At 39.4% G+C, this 25635-nt stretch overlaps 3 protein-coding genes across 9 annotated transcripts in view; all 3 read left to right on the top strand.

Moving 5' to 3' along the window:
* The first annotated feature begins 391 nt into the window (after window positions 1–391).
* Window positions 392–7162, top strand: upf3a (UPF3A regulator of nonsense mediated mRNA decay). Of its 2 annotated transcripts, none has more exons than XM_023404542.2 (11): window positions 392–621; window positions 912–1895; window positions 2978–3084; window positions 3175–3281; window positions 3523–3621; window positions 3751–3861; window positions 4002–4057; window positions 4140–4298; window positions 4406–4539; window positions 5194–5482; window positions 5755–7162. In XM_023404542.2, exons 2-11 carry the CDS (start codon window positions 1755–1757, stop codon window positions 5941–5943), a joined length of 1392 nt encoding a protein of 463 aa, XP_023260310.1. In that variant the 5' UTR covers window positions 392–621; window positions 912–1754; the 3' UTR covers window positions 5944–7162. The 2 variants fall into 2 exon arrangements, with proteins under 2 accessions (XP_023260310.1, XP_023260309.1); XM_023404541.2 differs by having other exon boundaries at window positions 5194–5494.
* A 795-nt stretch (window positions 7163–7957) lies between these two features.
* On the top strand, window positions 7958–11879 carry p2ry8 (P2Y receptor family member 8). The gene is made up of 3 exons (XM_023404547.2): window positions 7958–8520; window positions 9729–10048; window positions 10576–11879. Exons 2-3 carry the CDS (start codon window positions 9756–9758, stop codon window positions 11270–11272), a joined length of 990 nt encoding a protein of 329 aa, XP_023260315.1. The 5' UTR covers window positions 7958–8520; window positions 9729–9755; the 3' UTR covers window positions 11273–11879.
* Window positions 11880–12044: 165 nt separating this feature from the next.
* Window positions 12045–25635, top strand: part of asmtl (acetylserotonin O-methyltransferase-like) — an 82461-nt gene continuing 68870 nt past the window's right edge. For 3 of the 6 annotated variants that reach the window (XR_015437149.1, XR_015437148.1, XR_015437150.1), the window contains exons 1-14: window positions 12045–12070; window positions 12933–13048; window positions 13502–13633; window positions 13726–13773; window positions 13854–13918; window positions 14016–14080; window positions 14194–14302; window positions 14747–15107; window positions 15184–15426; window positions 16317–16479; window positions 16596–16795; window positions 16905–17037; window positions 17131–17271; window positions 17423–17545. Coding sequence is in view for 3 of the 6 variants with exons in the window: in XM_023404564.2 (XP_023260332.1) it covers window positions 12956–13048; window positions 13502–13633; window positions 13726–13773; window positions 13854–13918; window positions 14016–14080; window positions 14194–14302; window positions 14747–15107; window positions 15184–15426; window positions 16317–16479; window positions 16596–16795; window positions 16905–17037; window positions 17131–17271; window positions 17423–17545; window positions 18070–18275 (2082 nt within the window). In the remaining 3 variants the exon portion in view is untranslated. Of the gene's footprint in view, window positions 12071–12932; window positions 13049–13501; window positions 13634–13725; window positions 13774–13853; window positions 13919–14015; window positions 14081–14193; window positions 14303–14746; window positions 15108–15183; window positions 15427–16316; window positions 16480–16595; window positions 16796–16904; window positions 17038–17130; window positions 17272–17422; window positions 17546–18069; window positions 18487–18562; window positions 18929–25635 lie in introns of those variants that run through there. The other 3 variants (XM_023404564.2, XM_023404565.2, XM_023404563.2) reach the window with 3 other exon arrangements.

The raw sequence follows: 25635 nt of genomic DNA, 5'->3' as shown, positions 1-25635 counted from the left end.
GTTATAGTTAATAGTATAAACCAAATTTAACTAGCAAATTAGCCAAATAAAAATGTCAAACATTCTTTAGAAACTCTTTTCTAATTCTTTTCTAAGTGTTAAATGTTTTCAACACATATTAATCTTTACAGAATACAAAACTCATTGTTTGGATTGAGTAGGCAATCATGTGCAAATTCATTTTTCAAAGCAGGGAATCCATTACAGATTAGAGTTCCTGAGCAGGGAGCAGAGAATTTACCACTTCACCCCAACCCCTCCAGAGAGAAAGATGCGAAGTGATGTAAATGTAGTATGAACCGGACTGGAGCTCAGACCTTCCCCTCAAATGTCATGTTCCGGTGTAGGGGAGGAGTGATTTTTCCCGACCTCAGATGAAGACTTCTCTTCATCTCTTCATCTCTTCTCCGTTTTCCTCCCGGACCTTTTTCCAATGGATAACGGCTGTAGAAATGGGCTGTACTCCGTCTAAGTCGGCAGTCATTTACACCCAGGACAGGGTCTGTCGGGACCTGGACACCTGCTCCACTGTTGTTCCTAGCCTCAAGAGCTCCGTGTCAACACCAGAGAGACCTCGGCTCTGTGTGGAGACCAGCAGTGGCAGGCAAACTTTCCTCACTGGTGAGTTTATAGAACATTCATAAAATTGTAATTTCCTGTTTGATAAAAGTTATAAACATGTTTACTGGGTTGTCTTACAAAACACACGAGTTTAGATATGTCTCATACATGCTCGTGAAACATCAGAGTTCTTCCTCAAGTGTCAAAGTGTTAGTGGAGCCAAGTCCATTTTATTGCAACCAAGACAAAAAACAGCGCATCAAATTCAACGCTCATCGTGTTTCCTGAAAAGTTAGATTTGTGGCTCATTCTCTGACTTTTTTTTTTTTTTTTTCTCATCTGCTCCCCAGTTCCCTGCCGAGATGTCCACGGGCGGTCAGTGAGTCAGTCCTCCTGCCCTGACTCTTGGAGCTCTGCGGGCAGCGTCACTCCAGGCAGTTCGTCATGTGTGGATTAGTGAAGCCATGAAGCCCCGCAGCCCGCAGCCCGCAGCCCGACCCCCGGACCTGCGCGCGAGAGGCTGCGGGGATGCTTAACCGACTCCAGTCTGCAGTTGTAGAGACACTGAGACATACTGCACATTAATACAACAACTGGGAGTCGGTTTATTTCCACTTCTTGATTGTGAAACGACTGTTTCTTAGCAGGGATTTAGTGCACCTATGATGTGTAATTTTCTAAGATATGTTTACATATAATAGTCAACTACTGACCACATCAAATATTTGACTGACTTTAGGAATAATTCATTAGGTCATCATGGTAAAACTCACAAAAAACAGGGTACAGTAATACTGGCATGGAGGATTGTGGCCATATTGTCTCAGTATGTTGATATTAGTCAAATGATCTGCCGTATTAAACTATATATTATTTTGTAACTTTTTGTAAGTAGATTACTTGTATTCGTAGGGGTAGTATTCATGAATGTTGATGCACTATACTCGGAGATACTTTATATAATCAAGAATAAAATGCTCATAAAAATGTATTCGAAAAATGTAATGTAAAAATAACCCATGCACGTTTCCTTTACATTGTTTCAGTCGTTTGATAGTAACTGGACGTAACAAGAGGTATATCCACTGACAGTACAGAGCCGTCTTTCTAATTCTCTCTCCGCTCGCGATATCGCCGTACTCTCGCGAGTACACGGTGACTAAACACGGGCTTGGAGAGGGAGATGGAGAGAAATGAGGTCTGAAAAGGACCAAATGACCGTGGGCAAGGAGAAAAACGTCGTCGAGATACAGTTCAGGGACATCCCGAGAGAGCAAGAAAACACACCGTGTAACCCCAAGCAGAAAGAAGAGAAGAAAGAAGTTTTTACAAAGGTAGTGAGCCGATCGTTTGCGTTGCGTCGCATTGCTTTTCCTGTGTGCAAAACAGACATGGAGGAGGCATGGAGGGAGGTGGGAGCGTTTCAGAACCGCGGACAGCGACAGTAAACATTAACCTTGTATCGGCCTAATTTTCACATTTCCTAACCTTTCTGACTTTATTTGATGGCCTGGTTGATTTAGTGTGTAAATGACGCTCACATTTACAGGTAGTGTTTAAATATTGACTACAAAAGATTATCACAACACTACGTCCAAACCTGTCCATATGCTTGCATAATCTGTGGTCTAAAACCACGCTCTGTCAACATTTGACGCTCTGCAACTCCTTTTTCCCCTCATTTCCCCAATATTTAAAGAGTTGTAAAGGTGTCATGTGATTCTGAGAAGTGCTGCAACCAATCATAATTTTTGATATTTATCAAACCAATCTTTTTCTTCTATTGAAGTAATTGCTTAGTGTTTAAAATGTAAAAGATATTACAGATCCCGCAGAACCCAAAGTGATGCCTTTAAAATGCTTATTTGGTCTGTGCACATTTATGTGTTACATAATTGTATTCTCTTTAAGATCTTAAAACACAATTGGATCCTTATATTTTCCCTTTTTGTATGTAAGGTTAAAATTCAAAACAAAAAAATTATTCTGCACTGTCAAACAGAGTTATACTTGTGTATTCTGCATCAGCTTGTTCCTGCCTATTGATGAGCTGAGTGAAATGTCCAAACCGAAGACTCCATCAGTTTAAATGTTTTACATGTACATAATTTTACACTCCTTTCCCTAAAATCCAGCCTGACATATTTGGTGTCTTTGGAAATTTTTGAGATCAGCTCTGGTGGTGAAAATACAGTTCAGACAACATAAAATATACGACAGTTCAAACGGATTAAAGCATTTTCCCATCATGATCAGATAACCCTAATTGGACATATATGTTTCACTTAGATGTGTAAACAGCGACATCTGAAAAGCAGAGAGGCTCAAATCTGAACCATCCTCTTTGTAGAAATGCATTGCTACCTCCACCACGTGCTGAATAGCAGAAAAAATATTTAAATGTTAAATATTGCAGGTGGTGATTCGAAGGCTCCCACCAAACCTGTCGAAGGACCAACTAGAAGAACAGCTCAGTCCACTGCCGTCATATGACTATTTTGAGTTCTTCCCGGCAGATCAAAGGTATGATAACATATGCAAAAGCCTGTTGCCTTTTCTTTTTTATGAAACTGTTTACGACTTCCCCTTCTTTGTCTTTCTCTCTCTCCACAGTCTCTATCCTCACCTGTTCTCCAGAGCGTACATCAATTTCAAAAACCCTGAAGATATCCTGCTGTTTAGAGACCGATTTGACGGCTATGTCTTCATTGACAACAAGGGTAATTCTTGACTTTTGCTTAAACTCAGCTTTACTTTGTTGTCAGTATGGTGCCGTGAAGGTGGATAAACAGTGTGACCTGCTCTGCTATATGAAATGCAAACAGAAACATGTTTGTTTTACAGCTACAAGGCTGGATTTTGTGGACAGAGAGGTGGCTTTAGAGCTTGCGCTGACATTGTCACTGTTTGATAGCTGGTGTGTTAAATGATGAGCTGCCTTTTATTCCAATATTTACTCAGGCCAGGAGTATCCTGCCGTGGTGGAGTTTGCCCCCTTCCAGAAAATTTCTAAGAAGAAGCTAAAAAAGAAAGATGCCAAAGCTGGGAGTATCGAAGAAGGTATTGAAATACAGAGCCATGATACTGTGATATTTAGCTTGTAGATAATTTGTTCCAGTGTAAGATACATAGAAAATCAATGTTTGGCATTACTGATTTCTATCCATCTTGGCCCTGAAACCCTCTCAGATCCAGAATATAAGCGGTTCTTGGAGAATTACTCCTGTGATGAGGAGAAGTCTATGGCCAATCCTGAGACTCTGCTGGGAGAGATAGAGGCCAAGACCAGAGAGCTCATAGGTACAGTATCATATGCACAGATAATAATTTTCCCGTTTATCATTAGAATAAGTTTCAAGATCCAGATGTAAGTTAAAATATAACATTTGTTTGCTTCTCTCCCTTTTTCTCTGTTTTTTGGGGGGTTTTTTTGGTTTCAGCCAAGCGAACAACACCCCTATTAGAGTACATCAAAAACAAGAAAATCGAGAAACAGGTAATAAAGACAAGAAAATGACCCACAAATTACTTTGAAAAATGTGAAAAATCCTTTCTTATTGCCACATCTTTCCTTACAGAGAATAAGAGAGGAGAAGAGAGAGGAGAGGAGGAGAAGAGAGCTTGAAAAGAAACGGCAAAGGGAGGAGGAGAAGAGAAAGCGACGAGAGGAGGAGAGACGCAAACGGAAAGAGGCCGAGAAGCAGAAGAAATTGTCTGATAAAGACATCAAAATCAAGGTATCTCTAGAAATCATTTTTGTACTTGCTTGTTTATAGTCGTTGTTTGGACGGTGCTGTCGAGTATAGTTATGGAGTTGTCCTGTATTATCTGTACGTCTCTTCAGCTCCTGAAGAAGAGTGACAGAGACGACGATGTGGACTCAGACCGAATGAAAGACAAAAGTGACATTGGGGAGACAGACAGGGGAAAATGGGAGAAAGCTGGAGGACAAATGAAGTCAAAGGACCCCAAAGAAAAGTGAGTGAAATTTATCACTGTAGCTGGCCTCTTACAGGGGAAAGCAGTTTCATGCATAATTAGAGTGTATAAACACTCTAGTCATTTTATCAGTAGATAATTGAGGGAACTTGTCCGTGAGTGTGTCTTCTGCCAATGTTTTAGGTGTTGGAGGGAGATCAGTGAATTGAACAAGTGGATCAGTTAGTTGAATGGTTTGATCCACTTGTTAGGTGGATCAGTTCATTGTCTGTTTTGGTCTTGTCATTGGATTTGCTGAGTTTTACAGAAATCCAGATTATTGATCGCTGTTTCAACATTTATTAGCATTTTAGCACGTTTCCAACACCACAATTAAAGACTTACAGTAGCAGGGTTGGAATCTGTTCAATCAGGTCTATTATTAAAAACAATAACAAAGTTTGAGTAAGCTACATTTTTAATATTGTTAAAACCTTTTTTGGAAACATGATTATTATTCTTTGGGAAACATAGATATTACTTGTCATCTATGGGTAAAATGGGTTTAAATGTTAATATACTGTATGTCCTTATGTTATGGTAGGAGAAAACATACTTTTCTGTTGAAAGGTAACCAGAATCCTCATGATAACAACAATGTCTTTGTGATAATTACATATCTGGTGTCTATGCGATCTTCACTCTGGCCACTAGAGGCCAGCCCGAGAGCGACAAGGAGCAGAGAGAGCAGCACGGACGACGACAGAGAGATAAGGATCACCGTGGGAAAGATGAAGAGCGGAAACGGCAGCGACACCACTATGAGTTTGATAAGTTTATGCGCCGCAAAGATGAAACCAAATGGGGGAAGGGCTACTGCCAGGACCGAGCCAAGAAAGAGGGGCATCATCATGGCTTCTCTTACTGTCCTGACAGTGGAGACAAACTAGGAAAGGAGGACAGGGAGGACCTGGGTAATAGGAAGGAACGCCTCCGAAACAAGGTGAGCGAGAAGGTGAGCATGAGTTTTGGGGGTGGGGGGGGTGGGTGCTGGGGATTACAACTATTTCCTTTATCTTTCATGTTGCAATTATGACTTTGATTCAGAAGTTCACTAATATGCAGTTTGGTAACCATCAGCTGCAACACAAACAGGATACTCATTGCCTTGAGGCATGAATTAAGAAAATAACGGAGTGTGCATATATGAATATACGGATTCAAATTGTGTGCTGCTTTTCTCTCCCATGTCCCTGCTCTCTTGTCTCCCTGCAGGACCGTCCAGCCATGCAGCTCTATCAGCCAGGCGCACGCAACCGCAAGCGCATGAGTTCGGCAGGCAAGGGCTACGACTGCATCCCTGTGGGCCCCTCACCTGAACCCGGGACAGAGCATTGCTATGAGGTTGCCACTATGGCAACAGGGCTGGAAAAGGGGTTCGAGAAAAGCAAAGACGAGCAGTGAGCAGCCCGGGTGTTCAGAGGAAATGCAAATAAATGTATTCAGCCTTTGAGCCGAAGCGGATGGTGACAGGTTCGACTGGTTATTATTGAGCTTATAAAACTAATAAACTCCACTGAGGGAGAAAGCACTTCAAAAGCAAACAGTCTTTTAGTAACTGTCATCAGTGTTTAGGTGTAATAGAACACAGAGCTTTGAATGTTGGTCAACCATGAACATTTTCAGCACTTGCAAGTATTTGAAGTGTCCCACTGATTAATATTCAAAGAACTATCAAAGTGAACCATTAGTTTCAATCTTTGGAATAAACAGTTTGAAAAATACAGAGAATAGGCGCGAACAATAGTAGTTACCTTGGTGATAGCACAACAGTTAACTTGATTTCCCAGAGTTAGTTGCTATCTTAGTGCTGCCGCACAGATACAACTTTTTTTTTTTTTAAACTGCCTCCTGGGAGTTAGTCATCAGTTTCATCAAAGCATCGTCTCACGAGGAAGTCAAGTGTCATTTCTTTACACAATCGTGTTTTTGAAGCATGTTCCTCTGTTCCTCTTAGAGGCAGCTCACATGTGGTGCCCATCAATAGTCTGCTCGTGAAACCATCACCTCATCCTCTGCAACACAACTTGTTACCAAACCTTTGTAGAGTTCACTCAAACTTTTTAATGATCCTATAGATTTTAATAAAATGAAATATAATGTAAGTAGAACTTACAGAGTGTGGATGTAGAAAATGAAACATGGGAAATTCTGTGTGTATTTTTGTGTGTAAAGGGGAGTGACTGAGAGGAAGACTTATTATTGACCAAGAGGACAATGTCAACATGTTTTACCACTTTGTCCTCATTTTTTTTTATTTTTGGTCCATCTTAGTCCTCAACAGATTCAAGATTTTTTTTGTGAGCAAAGCTTTGTACATGATCAGCCATGAGCCAGGAAGAACACACTGTCTACATTTCTATAAAACATTTCCTAGAAATAAAATGTAAGATTGCAGTATGACAGAGATAAGTGAAAACTATGAATTTTCTATGCTGTTTGCATGGTTTTCTATTAATTATGTCAATTAAATTCAATGGAAGAGCTACAAATATTGATTAAGTATAATAGTCTGTTTAACAAGCTTTATATTATTTTTGCATATGCCCTGTCATACCTCTTGTATCTTTTTTTTCTCCTTTAAGTTGTGAGAAAATAAATCTCTTCTACTGTTAAGACTGAACAGTGTTTTAGTCATTGTAGTACTTCTGTGACAGTTTGGGTTTGGCAACGTCTGTCTGCAGCACTGCCCATGGAACTGATGGCAGATATGAGTCAGCTATAGTTAGCAATTTATGAAGACTTAAGCGTTTGTGGTTGTTGACATGTTTAGCTGTTTCTCTTGCCATACTGGAGGCAGGTTATCCAAGGCTCTTTAAATTTTGTTGTGATCACAAAAACCTGAAGCCAGGCAGTATGTGTGTGGAAGTTTTGTAGTTACTGTGAAAGATAAAAGTGTTATTTTTTTCTCATTATTCTCGATTGCATTAATCACAATAATTCATTAACTGTTTTTTTTAAACTATCACCCAGATAAAGCTGAAATGTGATGTTCAACAGGAAGCTAGAAACTAGCAACATCCTGTGAAGAATGAGTCTTGGATTTTTTTCACTTCACTAAATCTTTCTGTGTGTGTGTGTGTGTGTGTGTGTGTGTGTGTGTGTGTGTGTGTGTGTGTGTGTGTGTGTGTGTGTGTTGTAGGTTATCTTACTTTTTACTGGTACAGGTATTTTGGCCTCCAGAGCTGCAGACTCTGGATCTGTTATCATTAATCTTCTTGTTATTAGTCTCATTATTAGTCCTATTACCTGCCCTACTATTGTTGTTTTATTATGTTATTGTATTGTTCAAGGTTTCTACCTGTTTAAAAGGAGTTTTTCCTTACCACTGTCACCAAGTGCTTGCTCATGGGGGAATGTTTGCTCTCTATGATAATATTATATGGTCTTAAATGGTCTAGACCTGCTCTATATCAAAAGTGCTGTTAGATAACTTCAGTTAGGATTTTGCACTATATAAGCATTTAAGGATTTTAAAATCTTACATTTGCATACATGCCACAAGTTTTACTTTGAGGCAGCTCTTTGCGTCAATCACACCATAGCTGCCAATGAAAGTAAAACTCTTTGATACCTCAACCTCTTTGAAGGTACAGACTTCTAACTTTATTGCTTTTCATGTCAGGTTTCCGATGAGCCCTTTCTAGTGTTCCGTTGTCCCACGTTTACTGGTTTAGTTGAGCAGTGATTGCATACATAATTCATGAACCACATGGCGAGGAGTTAGGCAACCAAAGTGCTGATTGTGGAGACTGGAGTCTCACACATGGACATGTCTTAAGAGTCATTCCAAGACTGAATGTGGCGCGTGGCTATAACTGCTTGTAGGACGGAGACTGTCACGTGGTCCACTTCCTTTCTCTTGTGGTAACTCTTACAAGTTCAGACCACATTTCCTTGGCAGTCAAAATATCTGTAACCTCCATCTGCAACAGACACAGTCAGGCGTACCTGCGTCTCGTCTTATTTGCCTTCGTCTAGGTGAGTTGATTTATGCTGAGATTTCTCTGGAAAGCTACTAATCTTTAAACATTATTTCCAGCGTTAATATCGTTTTGAATTGGGCTTACGCTGTGCCATGTTTCACTTGCGTAATACTTTTGTATTGTTTTGTTGTATTTATGTGTACTTCAGTAAAAACTCTTTGATCAACATTTGATTTTTTAAAATGTCCTCAGTGATTTAATATAAGAGGAAGTGCCTGAAGTGGTAACTGCCCATGTAAATATATTGTGAGAGTATAACATTACATAAATAGAAATAGGCTAAAGAAACACTTGATCCCATTCCGTGTACAACAAAGAATTATCTGGAGAGAAAGAAACTTTACCATATATATATTTTAACAGTTTTGTAGTTGTAATCAATTGCTGGGGGAAAAAAACAAATAGCCTAAAAAAAAATCTAATTTTTTTCTGATACAGTTTATTCCCAAAATAGTGTTGTAGTAAGGGTGATACTTGGCATTACTACTGTTCTGATCATTATTGCTGTAAGTGCAGTGTTGCGTTCTTTCCGTTGCTTAACTCCCAGTGAAAACTACAATGGTTCCACAATGTGCAACAATTTGTGGTACCCACTGCTCCACCCTTACCGACACCACCACCACATCCACCATGTCCGACAAGTGACAGTGAAAGTGTTTCCCTGCTTGTGTTGAGTTAACCACCTCATGGAGCTTATATGAAGTTTAGTTTTCCTTGCCTCTTAGTTTCAGTCGTTTATGATATAATCATTGGCAGTTGTGAATGTACCCCTCAAACCCTTGTGTGTCAATTGTACTCTTGAGAACGGCAGTTGGCACCACAAATCATGCGTGTCCTTTTCCTGTGTGAAAACTCCACCCAACATGTGCTTCTCGCACGCAAACAACAACACAGAATGATGGTAGCCTGATGTGAATCTTACAGTATCTCTTTCACACCTTGACATCAATCACTTTTGCACAGTTTTGCAAAAGTTTTCATTCAGCAGCATGCGTCACTTTAGATAAGGTTGAGGTTAGAATAGAGCCTTTTCCTATTGTGGTGTACAATATCTGATGGTTTTATACTTATTACACAACAATTAGATGGCCACCATAGATTAAGATGTTAATGATATTGCTTTATTTCAGTATGTTGTGCAAAAAAAAATAAAAAGTTGTCTTCCACAACCCTCACAAACTTTTGTTAAACCCTGGCACACAGGTGATTGGAGCCCATTACCATCCAGTCATGACGGGAAATTTAAGCAGCACCAAGCTAGACAACGCCACCCTGTCCCTGTTTCAGAATGTGAACACCAGCATCATCATTTCTGTCATCTACATGATCGTCACTGCCATTAACCTAGTGGCAAATGGTCTTTCTATGTGGCTCCTCATCTTCCGTACCACACCCAAGACTCCCTCCATCATCTTCATGATTAATCTTACCCTCACCGACATGGCCCTTGGTACTGCCCTGCCCTTCCAGATTGCCTACCAGCTCAAAGGATACCACTGGGATCTGGGATCAAATATGTGCAGGTATTCTTCATGACTTCAGGATGATGTTGAGTCATTGATAGAGGGTGTCCCTCAACAGAAATCCACAGTGCATGTCCACAGCCCTTTAAAGCGCACTAATTAACACTTTATATCTTGTTTGTTAAAGTCATACAAACTCTAAAGGGTAAAAACAACAAGTTATGGTTTTATTGCGGGGGGTTTATATGCCAGACTATTTCATGGACAGGCACAGTGACTTGCTCTTTTCCCAAAGATTAAACAAACAAGGCACAATTAATCACTTACTGATCGTTAGAGGAGCCGTGAGGTATATTTTGTTACTCGTGGACAGAGCCAGGCCAGCTCAGCCTTTATCCTAAGCTACATTAGCTATCTGCTAGCTGTGAATTCATACAAAATGATCAGATATGAGTCTGGTATCAAGATCAAAAATAAGCACATTTCTCAGAATATCAAACTATTGTTAATCATCACTATTGTTTCATGATCATCATTTTTCTATAACCAGTGATTAATAAAACACTGTTCTACGTATCCACCTACAGTTTCCTGACCCTCGTCTTCTACACCAATATGTACTGTTCCATCCTGACCATGATGGCCATCAGTATTGACCGCTACCTGGGCATCATCAGGCCCATGCAATTCAAGCAAACCAGAGAGAGGAAGTCCATCGCTGTCATCGGCTGCCTTTTCATGTGGGGTTTGGTCCTGAGTGTTCTGTACCCACTGATGACCACAGACCTGACCTTTGAAATCCAAGATCTCAGGATTATCACTTGCTTTGATGTGCTGAAGAAAGACATGCTTCCGTCAGTGCAGGCTTGGGTGATCTTCATCTTCGGCATGGTGTTCCTTCTCTTCATCTTCCCATTCTGTGTCACAACATTCTGCTATATAAGTGTCATACGCAAACTTGCCAGGGATTCCAAGACAGCCCAGAAAAAGAGAGCAATACGTCTGGCCATCTTTGTTCTCCTGGTCTTCACCATTTGCTTTGCACCCAACAACATCCTCCTGTTGGTTCACAGTGTGCTGAGGCTCTTCTATAATAAGTCTGCCTACATGGCCTACAAACTTTCTCTCTGTTTCAGCTGTGTGAATAGCTGCCTCGATCCCTTCATTTACTACTTTGCTTCCAAGGAATTCAGACAAAAGCTGAGACAGATAATGAATCTGCAGAGCCAGAGTAGTGCAGACTCGATGAAGATGGAGCATAAAGAGAATTTGTACTCGTCATAGTGCGATTATGAAGGTCAAGAGAAAGAACACAGCAAAATGTCTTTGATACCAGAGCACACCACAGCATAGAGAGTGGGAATGTGACAAAAGAAAAAAAAGGGTGAGAAAGAAAGTGAGAGAATAATAGATTGTGCCAGAGGTGTGAGTGTGCATGCGACAACATCTTGCAACATCTTTTCTTGGGTCAAATGTGAACGTGATTTGATTTAGTTTTTTATGTGCACCACAAAGCAAATGATCATGGACAGCAGCTGAGTCTGTTTGCCAAAATTAATCTTCATCTTCTCCATTATGTGTTTGGTTTTTTTTTCAGAGTGAGTAACCATTTACTATCTGTAGTTATGAATATCTGCCACATGCATCATAAAAGTTATCCTGACTGAATGTAGCATGCAAATATGTATAAAAAAATGTGATTAAAGTGTTTGCAATATTTAGCCTAACATAGCTGACCTTTTAACATTTCCAATATTGTCACTTTACATGTCTCCAAATATCTCTGGATGTTTGGCTAGTTTCTTTTTGTCCTTCTTAACTTGTTTCATGTTCAGATTCTTACTTATTTAACTTGCTTTGTTTCCAAGAAATAAAATTATTTTATAAATTATTATTATCGTGATTATTATTATTATTATTATTATTAGTAGTAGTAGTAGTAGTTGGCACTTGCAGTTGGCACTCTTCCTCTAACAGGTATACAATTGGTGGCTCCGTCGACGTTATTACGTCATCACGTATGCGTCATCACGTTGATCGTCGTAGCAAGTTGTTCTCACTGTCAGTTTCCTACTTGTGCGGGTAAGTGGTATACTGCAAATCTTCGGTAATTTAACTTTAAAGACCATGAAACCTGTTTTTTTTTTTATGCCTGTGCTTATTCAGCCGTGTCATTTTGAAAGGGCGTAAACTTGCTATGACCAAACGCTACAGTAACGTTTCGTTAACTTACGGTTTACGGGAGCGTTTTGTTTAAGTTACAGAACCTAAAATCCAGAAAACAAACCAAGATAGCTGATATCAACTGATGTAGCTAACATCAAGTTAGCATTAGCAGAGTAGTTAACTATGCATGTCGAGTACTTGGCGTGACCAGCCAGATTTTGATTATGCAGGCACACATTGCGCACATATTGGAATTACTTGAAAAATATAACTTTATTATCATGGCTTACTTGATGCATCTAACAGTAGTGGAGGTGTTGACATCAGCCCAGTTTCCTCTTGGATTGCATGTATGAGAAATATGGGCCTTGGGCTGCAACTAATTATTCTTTTCATTTTAGATTAATCAGTTAATCTTAGTTCAATCAAATGTCAGACAGTTGTTAAAAAATGTCTCTTGCAATTTCCTATAGCCCAAATAGACTCTTTTATATTGCTTACTTTGTACCTAAAGGTATTGCATTAACAGTGATGTAAATCATGGAAAAGCAGTAAATCCTCACACTGAATAAGTTGTAATGTGTAAATATTTAGCATTTTTACTTGTATATATGATTTAAATGATAAATCTCTAATTCTATTTGTTGTTTTGTTTGAATAATCGCCTAATAGTTATAGGTCTATCCTCAGTGACAGTGCATAATTTAACAGCTGCAGTCGAGTCTCTGACTTAAACTAGGCCAGATCTGTAATGTTTAACTCTGTTCATCACCTAAAGGGCAGTTAGCAGAGAGGGCCACCATGGTGCTGAACCCTGTCATTTCCAAGCTCGCTGGTAAACTGGTCGTGCTGGCAAGTGCTTCTCCAAGGAGACTGGAGATACTCCGCAATGCGGTATGTTTCCCTTTGGTTAAACTCATAGCAGCTGCATGTATGTCACAGCTGCTTTCTTTGAAAACATGAAATTGTACATATTGAATTGAGCTGGGAAAGGTTTCTCTCTTGTGGCTCATGACTGAATGATTTCAGAGATTGGCATTCTCTTTTTTTGTTCTTTTACTGTCTGAAAAAAAAAGTGAAAAGTATTTCTGTACAGTAAATATTTCAAATTAAAACAAGTGTTTTCATAACACATAGTAAAAAAAAAAAAGCAAAAAGAATGTTTAAACTCACTGCACCTGCCCATTATACATATCAGTAGCAATGTATGGTGCTAGCTCTAAGGTTAAGAAAACCTGGGCTGAATGAATGATTCAAAGTTTGGATTTCTTTTTTGTTTTCTTATGTGATAACAATTATGTCAGTCTTAATGAAAATAATGATACATTTTGCTCTTCTCCATGTCAGGGCTTACGCTTTGAGGTGGTACCGTCCTGGTTTAAAGAAACTCTTGACAAGGGACTTTTCAAAGCACCTCATGAGTATGCAGTTGAGACAGCCAAACAGAAAGCCCTGGAGGTGGCCAGGAGGATGCCCTTTGTGAGTTAAGCTACTTTTATATGACAGCATACAGATTATTTTTTTCTGCTGAATTATATATTCATAATATATTGTGTCTTTATTTGCTTTAGAAACACTTGAAAACTCCAGACATAGTAATTGGAGCAGACACTATTGTGGTAAGTGTAAGAAGGTATCACAGCACTTTATCTGTTTAATGTCTGTGACATAAGTTTATTGTTTTTTTTCATTTCTAAAGACTGTGGATGGCATGATTCTAGAGAAGCCAGTGGACAAACATGATGCTTACAGGATGCTGTCAAGGTCGGTGTCCTTTACTTAGTTTATGTCTGAATTAACATGAGAAACTGAAAAATGTCCTTTACAATTTCTCACTTCTATCCTTTACTTCTTCTTCCAGCTTGAGCGGTAAAGAGCACAGTGTCTTCACTGGTGTAGCTATTGTCCTCTGTCATGAGAAAGAAAGTGAGTCACAACTGACTTACTGTTATACAGTTCATTTTCTTCTTCTGTGTCCTTATGTATGTAATGGTTCCATTGGTGAGAAAATTTTATTTCTGAACTTCCCTGACCTGCAGATGAAGAAGTGGATTACCAGCTGATTGACTTCTACGAAGAAACAAAGGTGAAGTTTGCTGATCTCTCAGAAGATATGCTGTGGGAGTATATCAATAGTGGTGAACCCATGTGAGTATGAACGTTTGAACTCTCACATATGTAATAGCTATTGATTTCACGTAACCTCACCACGCATTCAATCATTGAAGGCCATTTGACTGGATGTTCATGAACCTGTTGCTTTTTGGACTTTGATGCCTGAGTTTTGTTCCTGTTGTGTTTGCCTTGTCCTATTTGACAGGAATTTTGTCAGCAAGAAAAAAAATTTTGACACAGGTCAGCGAGAGTGTATAGTTTAATTTGTTCTGCAACTGAGGGACATAGTGTTAGACATATAATTTATATATATAATATACATATAATTTATATATATATATATATATATAATGTATATGTATGTATGTGTGTGTGTGTGTGTGTATATATATATATACACACACGTATATACACATATAATATAATTTTGAGTTAATGTGTTGCTGTGTCAGTGAGATGTGTTTCTGTGTGTGTTAGGGACAAGGCTGGCGGTTATGGTATCCAGGCTCTTGGGGGCATGCTGGTGGAGTACGTCCATGGAGACTTCCTCAATGTTGTGGGTTTCCCCCTCAACCACTTCTGCAAACAACTGGATCTTATTTACAACCACTGTGCTTCCTCCTCTGACCAGGAAAGTGCTTCTGTCCATGTGAGCCACAACGGCACTCACACCACCTCAATACCCACTCAGCCCCCACCCAACCTGCCAGCTCAGTCCAGCCACATTCCCAGTTCTTCAGCCAAACACAGCTCCTCACCCGTCCCCAAGCCTAACAGCCCATCCGCCACTCAAACACACCCCACCAATGACAGCCCTTCATTCAGTCCTGTCCATAAGGTTAGTATTTCTCACACTATGAGCACAATCCATTACCTTTTTTTATTATCATTTACAAGAAACAATCTTCCTATAGGTGAAAAGGAAAGGCAGTGAAAGTGAAGCGGGTGAGAGTTCTTGGATGTTGGTCAACAGCTTGTCTAAACATACAGAAAACAGAGCAGCTGAGCTCCGAGACTCTGAGAATGCAACATTACCGCTGATCCCCAGCAGAGGGCAGGCGATTGAGCTCAATGTGACAGAGCACGAGGACAGTGAACTTAAAAATCAGGACTTGCAAAAAATCACAGAGCTAATGGACGGATTCAAAGCCTCAAAGGTAATTGTATATAAATTGTGTCTTACATTTAAGCTCTATGTGAAGAGTTTTTCATCGTGAAATATTAACTTTTAACTTTTGTTTTGTTGTAGTTAACTCCCAGAGGATGTAATGAAGTGTTTAGCTCATCTTAAAGGAGGAGTTGGACATCTAAGGAAATAGATTTCTTCTTTTCCTTGCCGAGAGTTAGATGATTGTTACCACTCTCATATCTGTCTATTGAATATGAAGCTACAACCAGGAGACCGTTAGCTTAACTTAGCATAAAGACTGGATCCAAAGGGAAACAGCTAGCCTGGCTCTGTGCAAAGGAAAAACTAACCTGCTTATAAACATCTCTAAATCTCACAAATTGACATATTATATTGTGTTTGTTTAATCCAAACAAAATACATGGTGCAAAACGACAAGATGTGGTTTTACAAGGGAAGGGGGGAGGGTGCTGCTGCACTATTTGTTGTTCAGGTGTCTTGACTTCCTGTAGTCTGTGCTGGTTGCCTGGCAGACATAAGGCCCCAAAGTGACCACAAGGATATGAAATAAACAAACAAATCCAATTCTTTAAATAGTGAGATTATTTAGAGTTGCTGGTTCATGTCCATTAGACAGAGTGGTCTTCTCATCTAATTCTCAAGGCAAAAATAATAAATAAGCATAGTTTGCAAAAAGTTGGACTATTCCTTTAACTATTCCTTATTTGATGTGCACTATTATGGAACTGTAGTAGAATACAGGAGATTGTTTTTGTTTTTGTTTTAATGAACAGAAATAAAATAAAAAAAAGTTGCCATTTTTGATCTACTATAATCTGACAGCACAGATTTGTTTTATATCACGTCATCTCCACACAAATAAAATTTTCCGTCTGTATCCATTCTGCCTTGTTCCAGGCGCTGTTCACTGCATCTGAGTTGTGTGTGTTTGACCTGCTACATAGCAGACCACGGCTGGATGCAGCACAGGTGGCCCAGGAGATCAAAGCCTCTGTGAAGGGGACTGAATGCCTGTTGGAGGCTTGTGTGTCTCTAGGGCTGTTGAAGAGCAAAGAGAGACGTTAGTCAGCACTCAGTCTGTTGATAATTACATGATAACCACTTTTTCTTATCTTAAAGTGATTGAAGCATGTAATATTCAACTTCTCACATGTTTAATGGTGTCTTCACTCCCAGCGTGCCAAAAGCCTATGTATGAGAACACAGATCTGGCGGTGCGTTTTTTGCGGTCAGATGCACCTTTTTCACTGCACGGATACATCCAGCATTGTAACAACACAATATGGCCTCTTTTCTCCCACCTTGAGAGTGCTGTGCGGGAGGGTACCAACCAGCATGAGAAGGCCTTTGGCAAGATATCTAAGGATGTGTTTCAGGTGATTATCAAGTTTAGGCTCAGGTTTATATAATGCAGTTGAAATCAAGTTAAAAATGTTTCACAGGTGCGATTTTCTATTCGTCTCTTTCATATGTCTCTTTTTAAAGGATACGTACTACAACAGTCAGGAAGTGAAACTGAGATTCATGAATGCCATGCACAGCATTGCCAAAGTTACAGGAAAAGCTGTGGCAACAGCCTTTGACCTTTCCAGATATAAAACGGCCTGTGACCTCGGAGGTAAGCAGAAAGTGTAAAAGGTTAAAATTGGGTGCTTGAATGATAAACCAATTCTTCTCATTGTTTTTTTTTTTTTTCTTCTTCCTCCTCAAGGATGCACTGGTGCCATGGCCTATGAGTTTACTAAAGCCCATCCTGGGTTGTCTGTGACAGTTTTTGACCTACCCGCTGTTGTTGAGATGAGTGAGCATTTCCATCCGCTGCAAAAAGACAACAGGGTGTCATTTGTAGCAGGTCAGTTTTTTTATTAGCACAAAGACAACTATCTTAACTGTTTAATGGTTAAACATGGACTGTAATTAACTAAATGTTTTTCTTCTGAGATAGAAAAGTGACTCTCACTCTGTGACCAAAACTTGTGACTTTTTCTTGGCTTTATGAACAGGAGACTTCTTTAAAGACGAGTTGCCCAAGGCAGACTTGTACATCCTGGCGAGAATTCTTCATGACTGGCCTGATGAGAAGGTGCATATTTTGCTGAGGAAAATCGCAGATGCATGCACACCAGGTAAAAAAGTCTTTTACATCTTTTTGATTACATGTGTTGACTGATCGGTCCATGCTAACATAGAATGATGTTTTCAGTCATGTGTCAGTGAAACTTGAGAGCAGTTTTCCATTTCTACAGCAAGAGTGGTTCCTTATTTTACTTACTACTAGTTCCCACATTCTGGTAAGATGATACATACAATTAGCTGCTGTTTAGTTTGGTTTCAGGCAGGCACTTGTGGGACTTGGTTGAGAACCGCTGCTGTAGCCTGTTATTGTCAGTGTTCAACTGACGTAAAAGCTGAAAATGATAGCACATTTGTGAAATGTAAAGCAACACTTTATAAGAAGCTGGTAAATTCAAAGCCAAACTACAATGCTAAAAAACATGATGGTACTTTTGTTTTCTCCTTATTCTCCTTGAGAATTATTCTTTGCCTAAAGAAATGAAATGCAAGGTGATAAGGGGATTCAAAACCACCACTGTTGCTCTCTAAAGTTGTACATCTGCATACATATCACGCACTTGCACCATGCTGCCAGGCTGTGGACTCCTGATAAGTGAGATCTTCCTGGATGAAGACAGAGGGGCCCCGAGTCGTGGGCTGCTGCAGGCCCTCAGCATGAGCGAGGGGAAACAGAGGAGCGCGACAGAATACAGCCTGCTTTTGAAGAGCCACGGTTTCATCGCAGCACATGTCAGACACACAGACAACTTCCTGGATGCTATGCTTTGCATCAAAGTGTGACTGAAACCATTCTGAACAACACTATGCAAAAGGTCTTGTAGTATACTGTATTCTGTAGGTATCTTTTGCCAAGATCAATGTTTTTATGAAGAAGCATGAGTCTGTAAAGCAGCCTCTCTGGATCAGTAATAGTCTTTTTCTGTTTTGTAAAGATTCATTAAATGAAAAATGAAAAACCTCTTTATGTTTGAGGTTTTGAACACTAAACAAAGTATATTATTGTGTATGTTTTATTAGTTATTTTATAATTTTCAAAGTCTTGAACAGTCTCTTATGTTGGGCCTTAGGATGTGCAGTGCTCATAGCTGAGACCATGTTGGCTGGACAGACGCCCTACTCTGCTCTGCAGTCTCTGAACATGCTTGCCCAGACTGAGGGACAGGAGAGAACAGAGAGCAAGTACGCAAACATGCTCAGCAAACATGGATTTGGGAACACGCACGTGGTTCACACTAAGAACTTTTTAGATGCTTTTATTGCTATTAAAATGTAGCAAGTGAATCATGCACACAAATACCCATGCTTTAGTTCATTTTGTTAAGATACAAGATCTTTTTTCAGTTTTAGTTGTTTGATCAGTGGTGGAAAAATATTAACTCTTTCAATAAAGTATTTTCATGATTTAAAAAGAAGAACTCGATTGTGAGTTAAAATCCTGCCTTCAAGTTCTCATTTAAAGCACATGAGTATCAACAAAATGTATTTCAGTACACTTTCAAGATCTCATACAGAATAGTCCCTTTCATAGTGTTTTTAAGTTATACATGTGGTATACATTGGATTATTACTACAGATTCATAAGGATGTAAGGAGCAGTTAAATGTATCTGTATATAATTTCATCTATTTTATATAATGGGAAGTTTAATATATAATAATCATATTAAATAAGTTTTAAAGTGAAGTTTTGTTTGTTGTGTAGTTCTCCAACAGAAGTAAGAATGTGAACTGAATTGATAAGTCACCCATGTTAGCTACTGTAGATGAGCAGCTGCTGCAGTAATTATGTCTACCAAGTGTTTATGCAGCACAGTAGATCAACAGTGGAACAATGAAAAAGCTGCATAACAAGTATTTTCACATCACCTATTTGAGCCTGGTGCTTATCTGGTGCGATGCAATGAAAAAGAATGCCAAGGTTATTTAAAAACAAGTGGAACTTTAGCAATATCCTGTTTGTGGTACAGCTGCTGGCTGAACCTCCATTGTACACTGATCTAAATATAACTTCAGGCAACTGTGCATTTGAAATACTACAGTTTGTTTGTCAGCGCTACAACAACAAGCTCAGTGTGATACTTGGTCAAATCAGACAGGGGCTTGCCTTCTGTAGTCTCCCTGTGATTTAGACAGCCTATTGTCTGTCCTTACCCTGATCACCTTTAGGTCCAGCATGCCAGCTAACAGAGTTCATAAGCAGCACAGGGGCATCTTTAAAGAGCAAGCAGATGCTTCTGGTGTAGGAACAATGTCGATTTTATTCACATATTTCATCACCCCAGCACTCAGCGTTGCTTTTTGGGAAGTTCAGATCCTCTTAGAGTAAGGGGATAACCCCAGAATATTGAGTCACTGCTTTTCTTGTAACTACCTCTGGTGTTGCTGCTAGAGTTGAATCGGTGGATCCCCACAACCCTCTGGATTTGGCAGAGCAGCAGTCATTCAAGTTGGACGTGATAAGAAGCCTGTACCAGTCCAGGGCTTCTTAGTTTCTGTAAAAGGGAGTCATCATTTATGTGAAGGCCTACTTTGGCACCAATAATACATTTAAAGTTAGAAGAGCATTCCTTGAATGTCAGTATTAGATTAATGATAAAACTGCCACCAGATGGGCGATTTGCTATGTAGATAGTCGGACCTAGCTAACGCATTAGAAACCAAGTTGTCTGGCATTGTTTAGTGTGTAGATTGCTCATTTTTAAAAACACCCACACTGTGGTCAGCTGGATGACGGCTGTTGCTGGAGTGTGTGCATCCTGTGCCTCAAACACTCCTAACTGCCATATTAGGATGATGCAATGTGGACGCAATGGGGCTAAGATGATTAAAGAAAAACTAACATTGAAGTAGTGTTATCATCTAAATAGGATGTCATTTTGCCCCCGGTGGACATGACTTAATGTTTACTCCAACTTTAGAAAAGGCTGGGGGAAGATTGCCAGTGATGAGGCCTTTTTTCATGAGGGCCGCGTCAAGCAAACCCTGAGGCGTGGGTGGAGCCTTCTCCTTGATCTTGTATGATGGGCATTTTTCACTGATGACCCTCATTCTCCAACTGTAACAAACTGGTACAACACCCATAACCACACATGTAATATTAAAGCTCCAACCTCCTCCTTATTGCCCCATTTGGTCTGTTTGACCATATCTCCCCTTTTTTCCAAAGCTGCAGACAGTTGACAGCTGCTTACAGTACATGCAGCTCACCTCCTAAGTGATATTTGATATTCTGGACACGAAACCCAAATATTTATTTTGCAGTTGAAAGCCCTGCACAGCGGTTTCTTGCTATGTCAGTAAATCTCCTCAAGATGGCACCACAAACCTGCAGATCTGCCCAGAAAACTTGGCCAGACGCAGAGTTCCTGTTTTGTTTAACTGTCTAATTCTTTCCAGTGGCAGCTGCTTGTGTGCTGTAGAGATTTAAACGTTTGAGCACTGAGTTAGAGTGAGCCATCGGAATTCAGCTTTACGTGGCCTGGGTTGGTAATTAATTTGTACTTCATGTGTATGGTTGGGTGATTTAGTCTCTTAATGCAAGAGAAGCATGACACCACCCTTTAATACCTCTTGGATTTCAGTTTGGAAGCAGCAGGTAAAGCAGCCAAACAGCTGATGGGAACATGGGAATATCTCCGGCCAGGATAAATAGCTGTTATTCTTTGTGACACTGAAAGTGTATCCGGATTACTCTTCATTTTGGATCCCTCTCTAAGTATTTTCCTAGAGGGGTAATAAGGGTGGTCATGTTATTCATGGCCATTTTCTTGTCAGTCTGGGCTGAGGCTCTGTGCGACATCTAACTGATTTCCATTACTCACATTTTATTTTTTCAATGGGGTGAGACAGAGGAGGGTTATTCTCAAGTTCAAATATGACAGTGAGTGTAAATCACATAAGGTTTGTGTTATTGTGGACACAGACTGAATGCATCAAAACTCCATACATTGCAGTACTTTCCTGCCACACACTGGTTGTGAAAGCTTGTATTGATTCAATACTTCATACACATTGCATTATCCATCAGCTCTTTTTAAAGACAGCTAAGTGACACCAAATGGTTGTGTCAGGCCTGGAAGCAGAGACGAGCGTCACAAATCAAATGGCAAGAATGTATGCTCCCTTAAAACATGATGAAGCGTTTCCATGAAAGGATTTACATATCCTTTCACTTCCAGTGTCCCAGCTGCACCCGCTCACCCTCAAAATGCCTCGACTTTTGTGTACGAACATCAACAGCAAAGACTCTCCGAGGCTTTCTAATGAAAACCATTCAAGTCAATCAAGTTTACCAGAGACCAAAGGCCAGTGTAATTTGGGAAAATTGCTGAAACTCCAAAGTAATCTTCTGTAATGTGATCTTGCCTATTGAACACTGGCTGTACTGTACGTGTCGGATAAGAGCTCAGTCATTTTCTTCAAATGCAGTCTTGACAAGCAGCATGGATAGCCACCTGCAAGTAATCATCATTCTAGTGTTAAGTGCTTTGATATTAAAATGACTGATTTAAGACCATTTGCTGCTAGTAGATAGCGATTTGAAAACACTTCCATATGTTGATAGGGAGGATAAGCTGCGTTTGTGAACCGGGAGAAGGGCATGTTGTGTTTACTGTTGTGGAAAAGCCAGTGAAAGCACACCATGGTTTAGCCATGACTTCAGTTTTCAGATGAGAAAGCAGCCTACACTTTAAACTACAATGATGAAATCAAAGCCAGTTAAATAATAATGAGTGCAAAGCTTCATAAGATTTACAATGTTAATTGTTTTGTAATGGGAACATGTGCTTCAGTGAAATGTCATGCATTTTCCAGGATGACCACTTGGGGGCAACGTTGACTAAAGAAATCATCAGTGCAGAAGCTGATTTTTATCAAGTTTTATTGTTTGTTGATACTTTTATCAAAGTGACAGGAGAAGACAGACAATTTCACTGCTGAGTTATTTGAAATTTTGCAAATATCCATGTCAAACTTTTAGTGTTATCTTAGTTGAAAAATAAATAGTATCGCTGTTTATACCAAAAGCCTCTTTGTGACTTTGGGAAGGATACACAGAATCCAAATGGTTGCATGCAGAATAACAAACACTCTCTAATCAGTCAGTTTTCTGAATTGCCTCTCAAAACTGAACTCATGCTTGGGCACCTGTTTCAAAGAACAGGCTTGTTTATCAAAGTCCTCCTCTGTCAACAAACAGAATAAGCGCGATGATGGCTGGCTCCTCAACCCACATCTGATTTCAGCAAATGTGCAATTGTTCAAAGTGAGTTGTGCTTCATTGATTTGTTTCAAGGCAGAGGAAAAATAACCTCAGGGCTTCTACCAGTTAGAAATAACAATGGAGTCCTTCTCTGCTGTTTGTAGTTTTTTTTTTTTCTTTTTTGGCCTGACATCAGTAGTTGAACATGGGAGGGATTTTCACTGCAGATTTGACTGCCGGTTGGGACTGTATAAGAAAGTACTTAAAGTCAGGGACTCTATTTATAATTTAATAATAATATAAAATTTAATATCACAGAGATGTACAGGGGTTTTTAATTGATTTCAGGTTTTCAATTTCTTTATTTGTGACATAGCCTCCACAATGTTTTCCCACTGTGCTCCCCTCCCCTCTATATCTCTTTTTCTCTTTAGTGCCTCATTGATTTAAACCTTTTTTGATTTGTGGACTTTAGATGATTTAAAGTAATAGTTTGGCACTTAAGGAACTTCACTTATTTGCCTTTTTCTTTCTGAGAGCTTTAAGAGAAAGTCTTCACCACTCCGATGTCTACACGATGAGTATGGAGCTGGAGCAAGGAAGGCGATTAGCTTAGCTTAGCTTGGTACAAAGGAAAACAGCAACTTGTAGTTTTACAGGTTGTTATGTGTCGTGCTTGATGTTTACATTTCTGTTAATGTAGCTATGTATAATACAAACAAGATATAACATGCTAATTAGTTAGCTTCAGAGGATGGTGTAATTTTGAACTTTAGATAGAGCCAGGCCGTTTCACCTTTTCACCTTTAGCTAAGCTAATCACCATCTCAATACAAATAAGAGAGTGATAACCATCTTCTTGTGTAACTTCTGGCGAGGAAGCAGACATATTTACTGTCAATCTAGTGCTTTAAAAGTGGTGGGCTGTAGAAATAAGTGTTTGGACTGTGTTATTTATCTGATCACTCATAATTCTCAACTTTTATCCCTACTAGACCCCGCCTTACATGAGCATCAGCACTGTAATAGTGAACCCAGCACCTTTGAGCTCAGAATCAGAGCCCATTTGGCACCTGCTAAAAGCCAACATGAGTCTCATTAACATATGGAAATATTTGTTGCGGTCAAATACGAGAGTCTGTTTCCCCTTCCTGTCTCCATGTGATGTGTGAGGTGTCACTCAGAGATACAGTAGGGGAGGAGACTCTATGTGCTGAAATGGTTGGTGACAGGGCTTTCATCCGACCCACTGAGGGCTCTTTGTTGTTATTTTGGGATCTCTCATGGGTGCAGTCTGAGAGAGCAGCAGACAGACTGGGTCTCATCACTGCACACACACACACACACACACACACACACACATACCTGCAGATATGCACATGCACACACTGACACACACACCTGCATATACAAAAAAAAAAAGAGTAATGACATGCTCACTGCCATGTCAGTCAAATTAGCTGGTTTTCTGGAGGTAAGGGAAGTCATTCATTCTCATCAATTAAAAAATAAGGAGAATATTTCAAAAGGATTTGTTCCACTTGTTCTAACATAATTTGTATGGAGATTCCACCAGTAAAAGAACAAAACAGCAGAAATATTAGACATAATATAACAAAAATACTCCTCACAAGACAAAATTGGGAGATAAGTCAACACTCTGACCTAGTATCACATATTCTTTTACTTAGTAAGTGAAACTTATTATGAGCATTTTTATTTTCATTATGTGTAACTTTTAATCTTTTTTTTTTTTCTATTCCTGGTGGAACTGGGCTTCCATACTGAGCTTCATTTTTGTATCCTTTGCAGTTGTGAAATTCTTTGATTTAGAGACTTAAGTGAATACTGAAGCATGTTCTTGTGTTGCTTAGATGTGAATAATTTTATTGACTGCAAGTTAAACTCCTTTTCTTCTGTGACATCAAATGTGACTCAGGCCTCAGACTCAGTTAAAGGCTCAGTTCATCCAAATAACCAGCACTATATTTGTTTATTATTGTTGTGTATTTATTTATTTAACAGGGACTTTACATATACACTGTGTTACCTACAGATAAGAAGTCCAATGTCACGGCTTAGACTTTTAAATCCAAGTGAAAGGTTATCCTTAGTGGCATCCAGTCACTTTAAAAAAAATTTTAATCAATTTCTTTTTTCTTAATCTGCCAATGTTTTGAGATATCTTGATAATCAACAGGCCTAATTGTGAACAGTTTCCATTGTAACTATTTTATGTAATTACAATGAATTAAGCATTAGCCAGAGTAACAAGAATGTAATTTCTGGAAAGGTCCATTGCTCTCCTTTCCAGTTTGTTTCTTTTTTTCATTTTTTTTTCATAGTGTTTCATTGGTGCGTTTTCGTAAATTTGTGGTGCATGAAAACAAAATTATCTGCATGGCTAGACACCACTAGGATAAGTGACCAATTATGTATTTTGTAATTTAGGTGAACTGACCCTTTAAAAAACATTCTAGTACTTGCCAGTGTTGCTTCAGCGTTCTTCATTTGAAAATTACACCACGTGAATGAAAATGAAAGTCTCCAGTTAACAGCGTTAGTCTATTTGATTTCACATTCAAACAGCAACTGCGATCATAACCTCTGACAGTGTAAGATGCAAAACAAATGTTTAGCCTATCAATGGTGTGTGCCGATAAGATATTTATGGGGTTGACAAAGTTGTCTTTGTGTCTGTCTTGTTGTCTGTTATCACGAGTTGAAGGTGCTTCTGCAGTGGCCTCTGACACAGATCACAGGCAGCTGCTGTTTAAAACAAGTGAGAAGATATATTCCTCTCACTGTGCGATGTTGACCCTTGCTCTTAACCCCCTCCAGCAGCAGTTCATCCTCCAAACAATAACAATCAATTCCCTCCACATCTGACAGAGCCGAAGAACAACTTATAAATGATATGCATCTCCTGCTGGTCCCA

Source organism: Seriola lalandi, unplaced genomic scaffold (assembly GCF_002814215.2).
Source record: "Seriola lalandi dorsalis isolate HSWRI2012SDOR001 ecotype SW California unplaced genomic scaffold, Sedor1 jcf7180002054248, whole genome shotgun sequence".
Taxonomy (NCBI): domain Eukaryota; kingdom Metazoa; phylum Chordata; class Actinopteri; order Carangiformes; family Carangidae; genus Seriola; species Seriola lalandi.
Note: the sequence above shows the minus strand (reverse complement) of the source record. Positions and strands in the feature narration are given on the sequence as shown.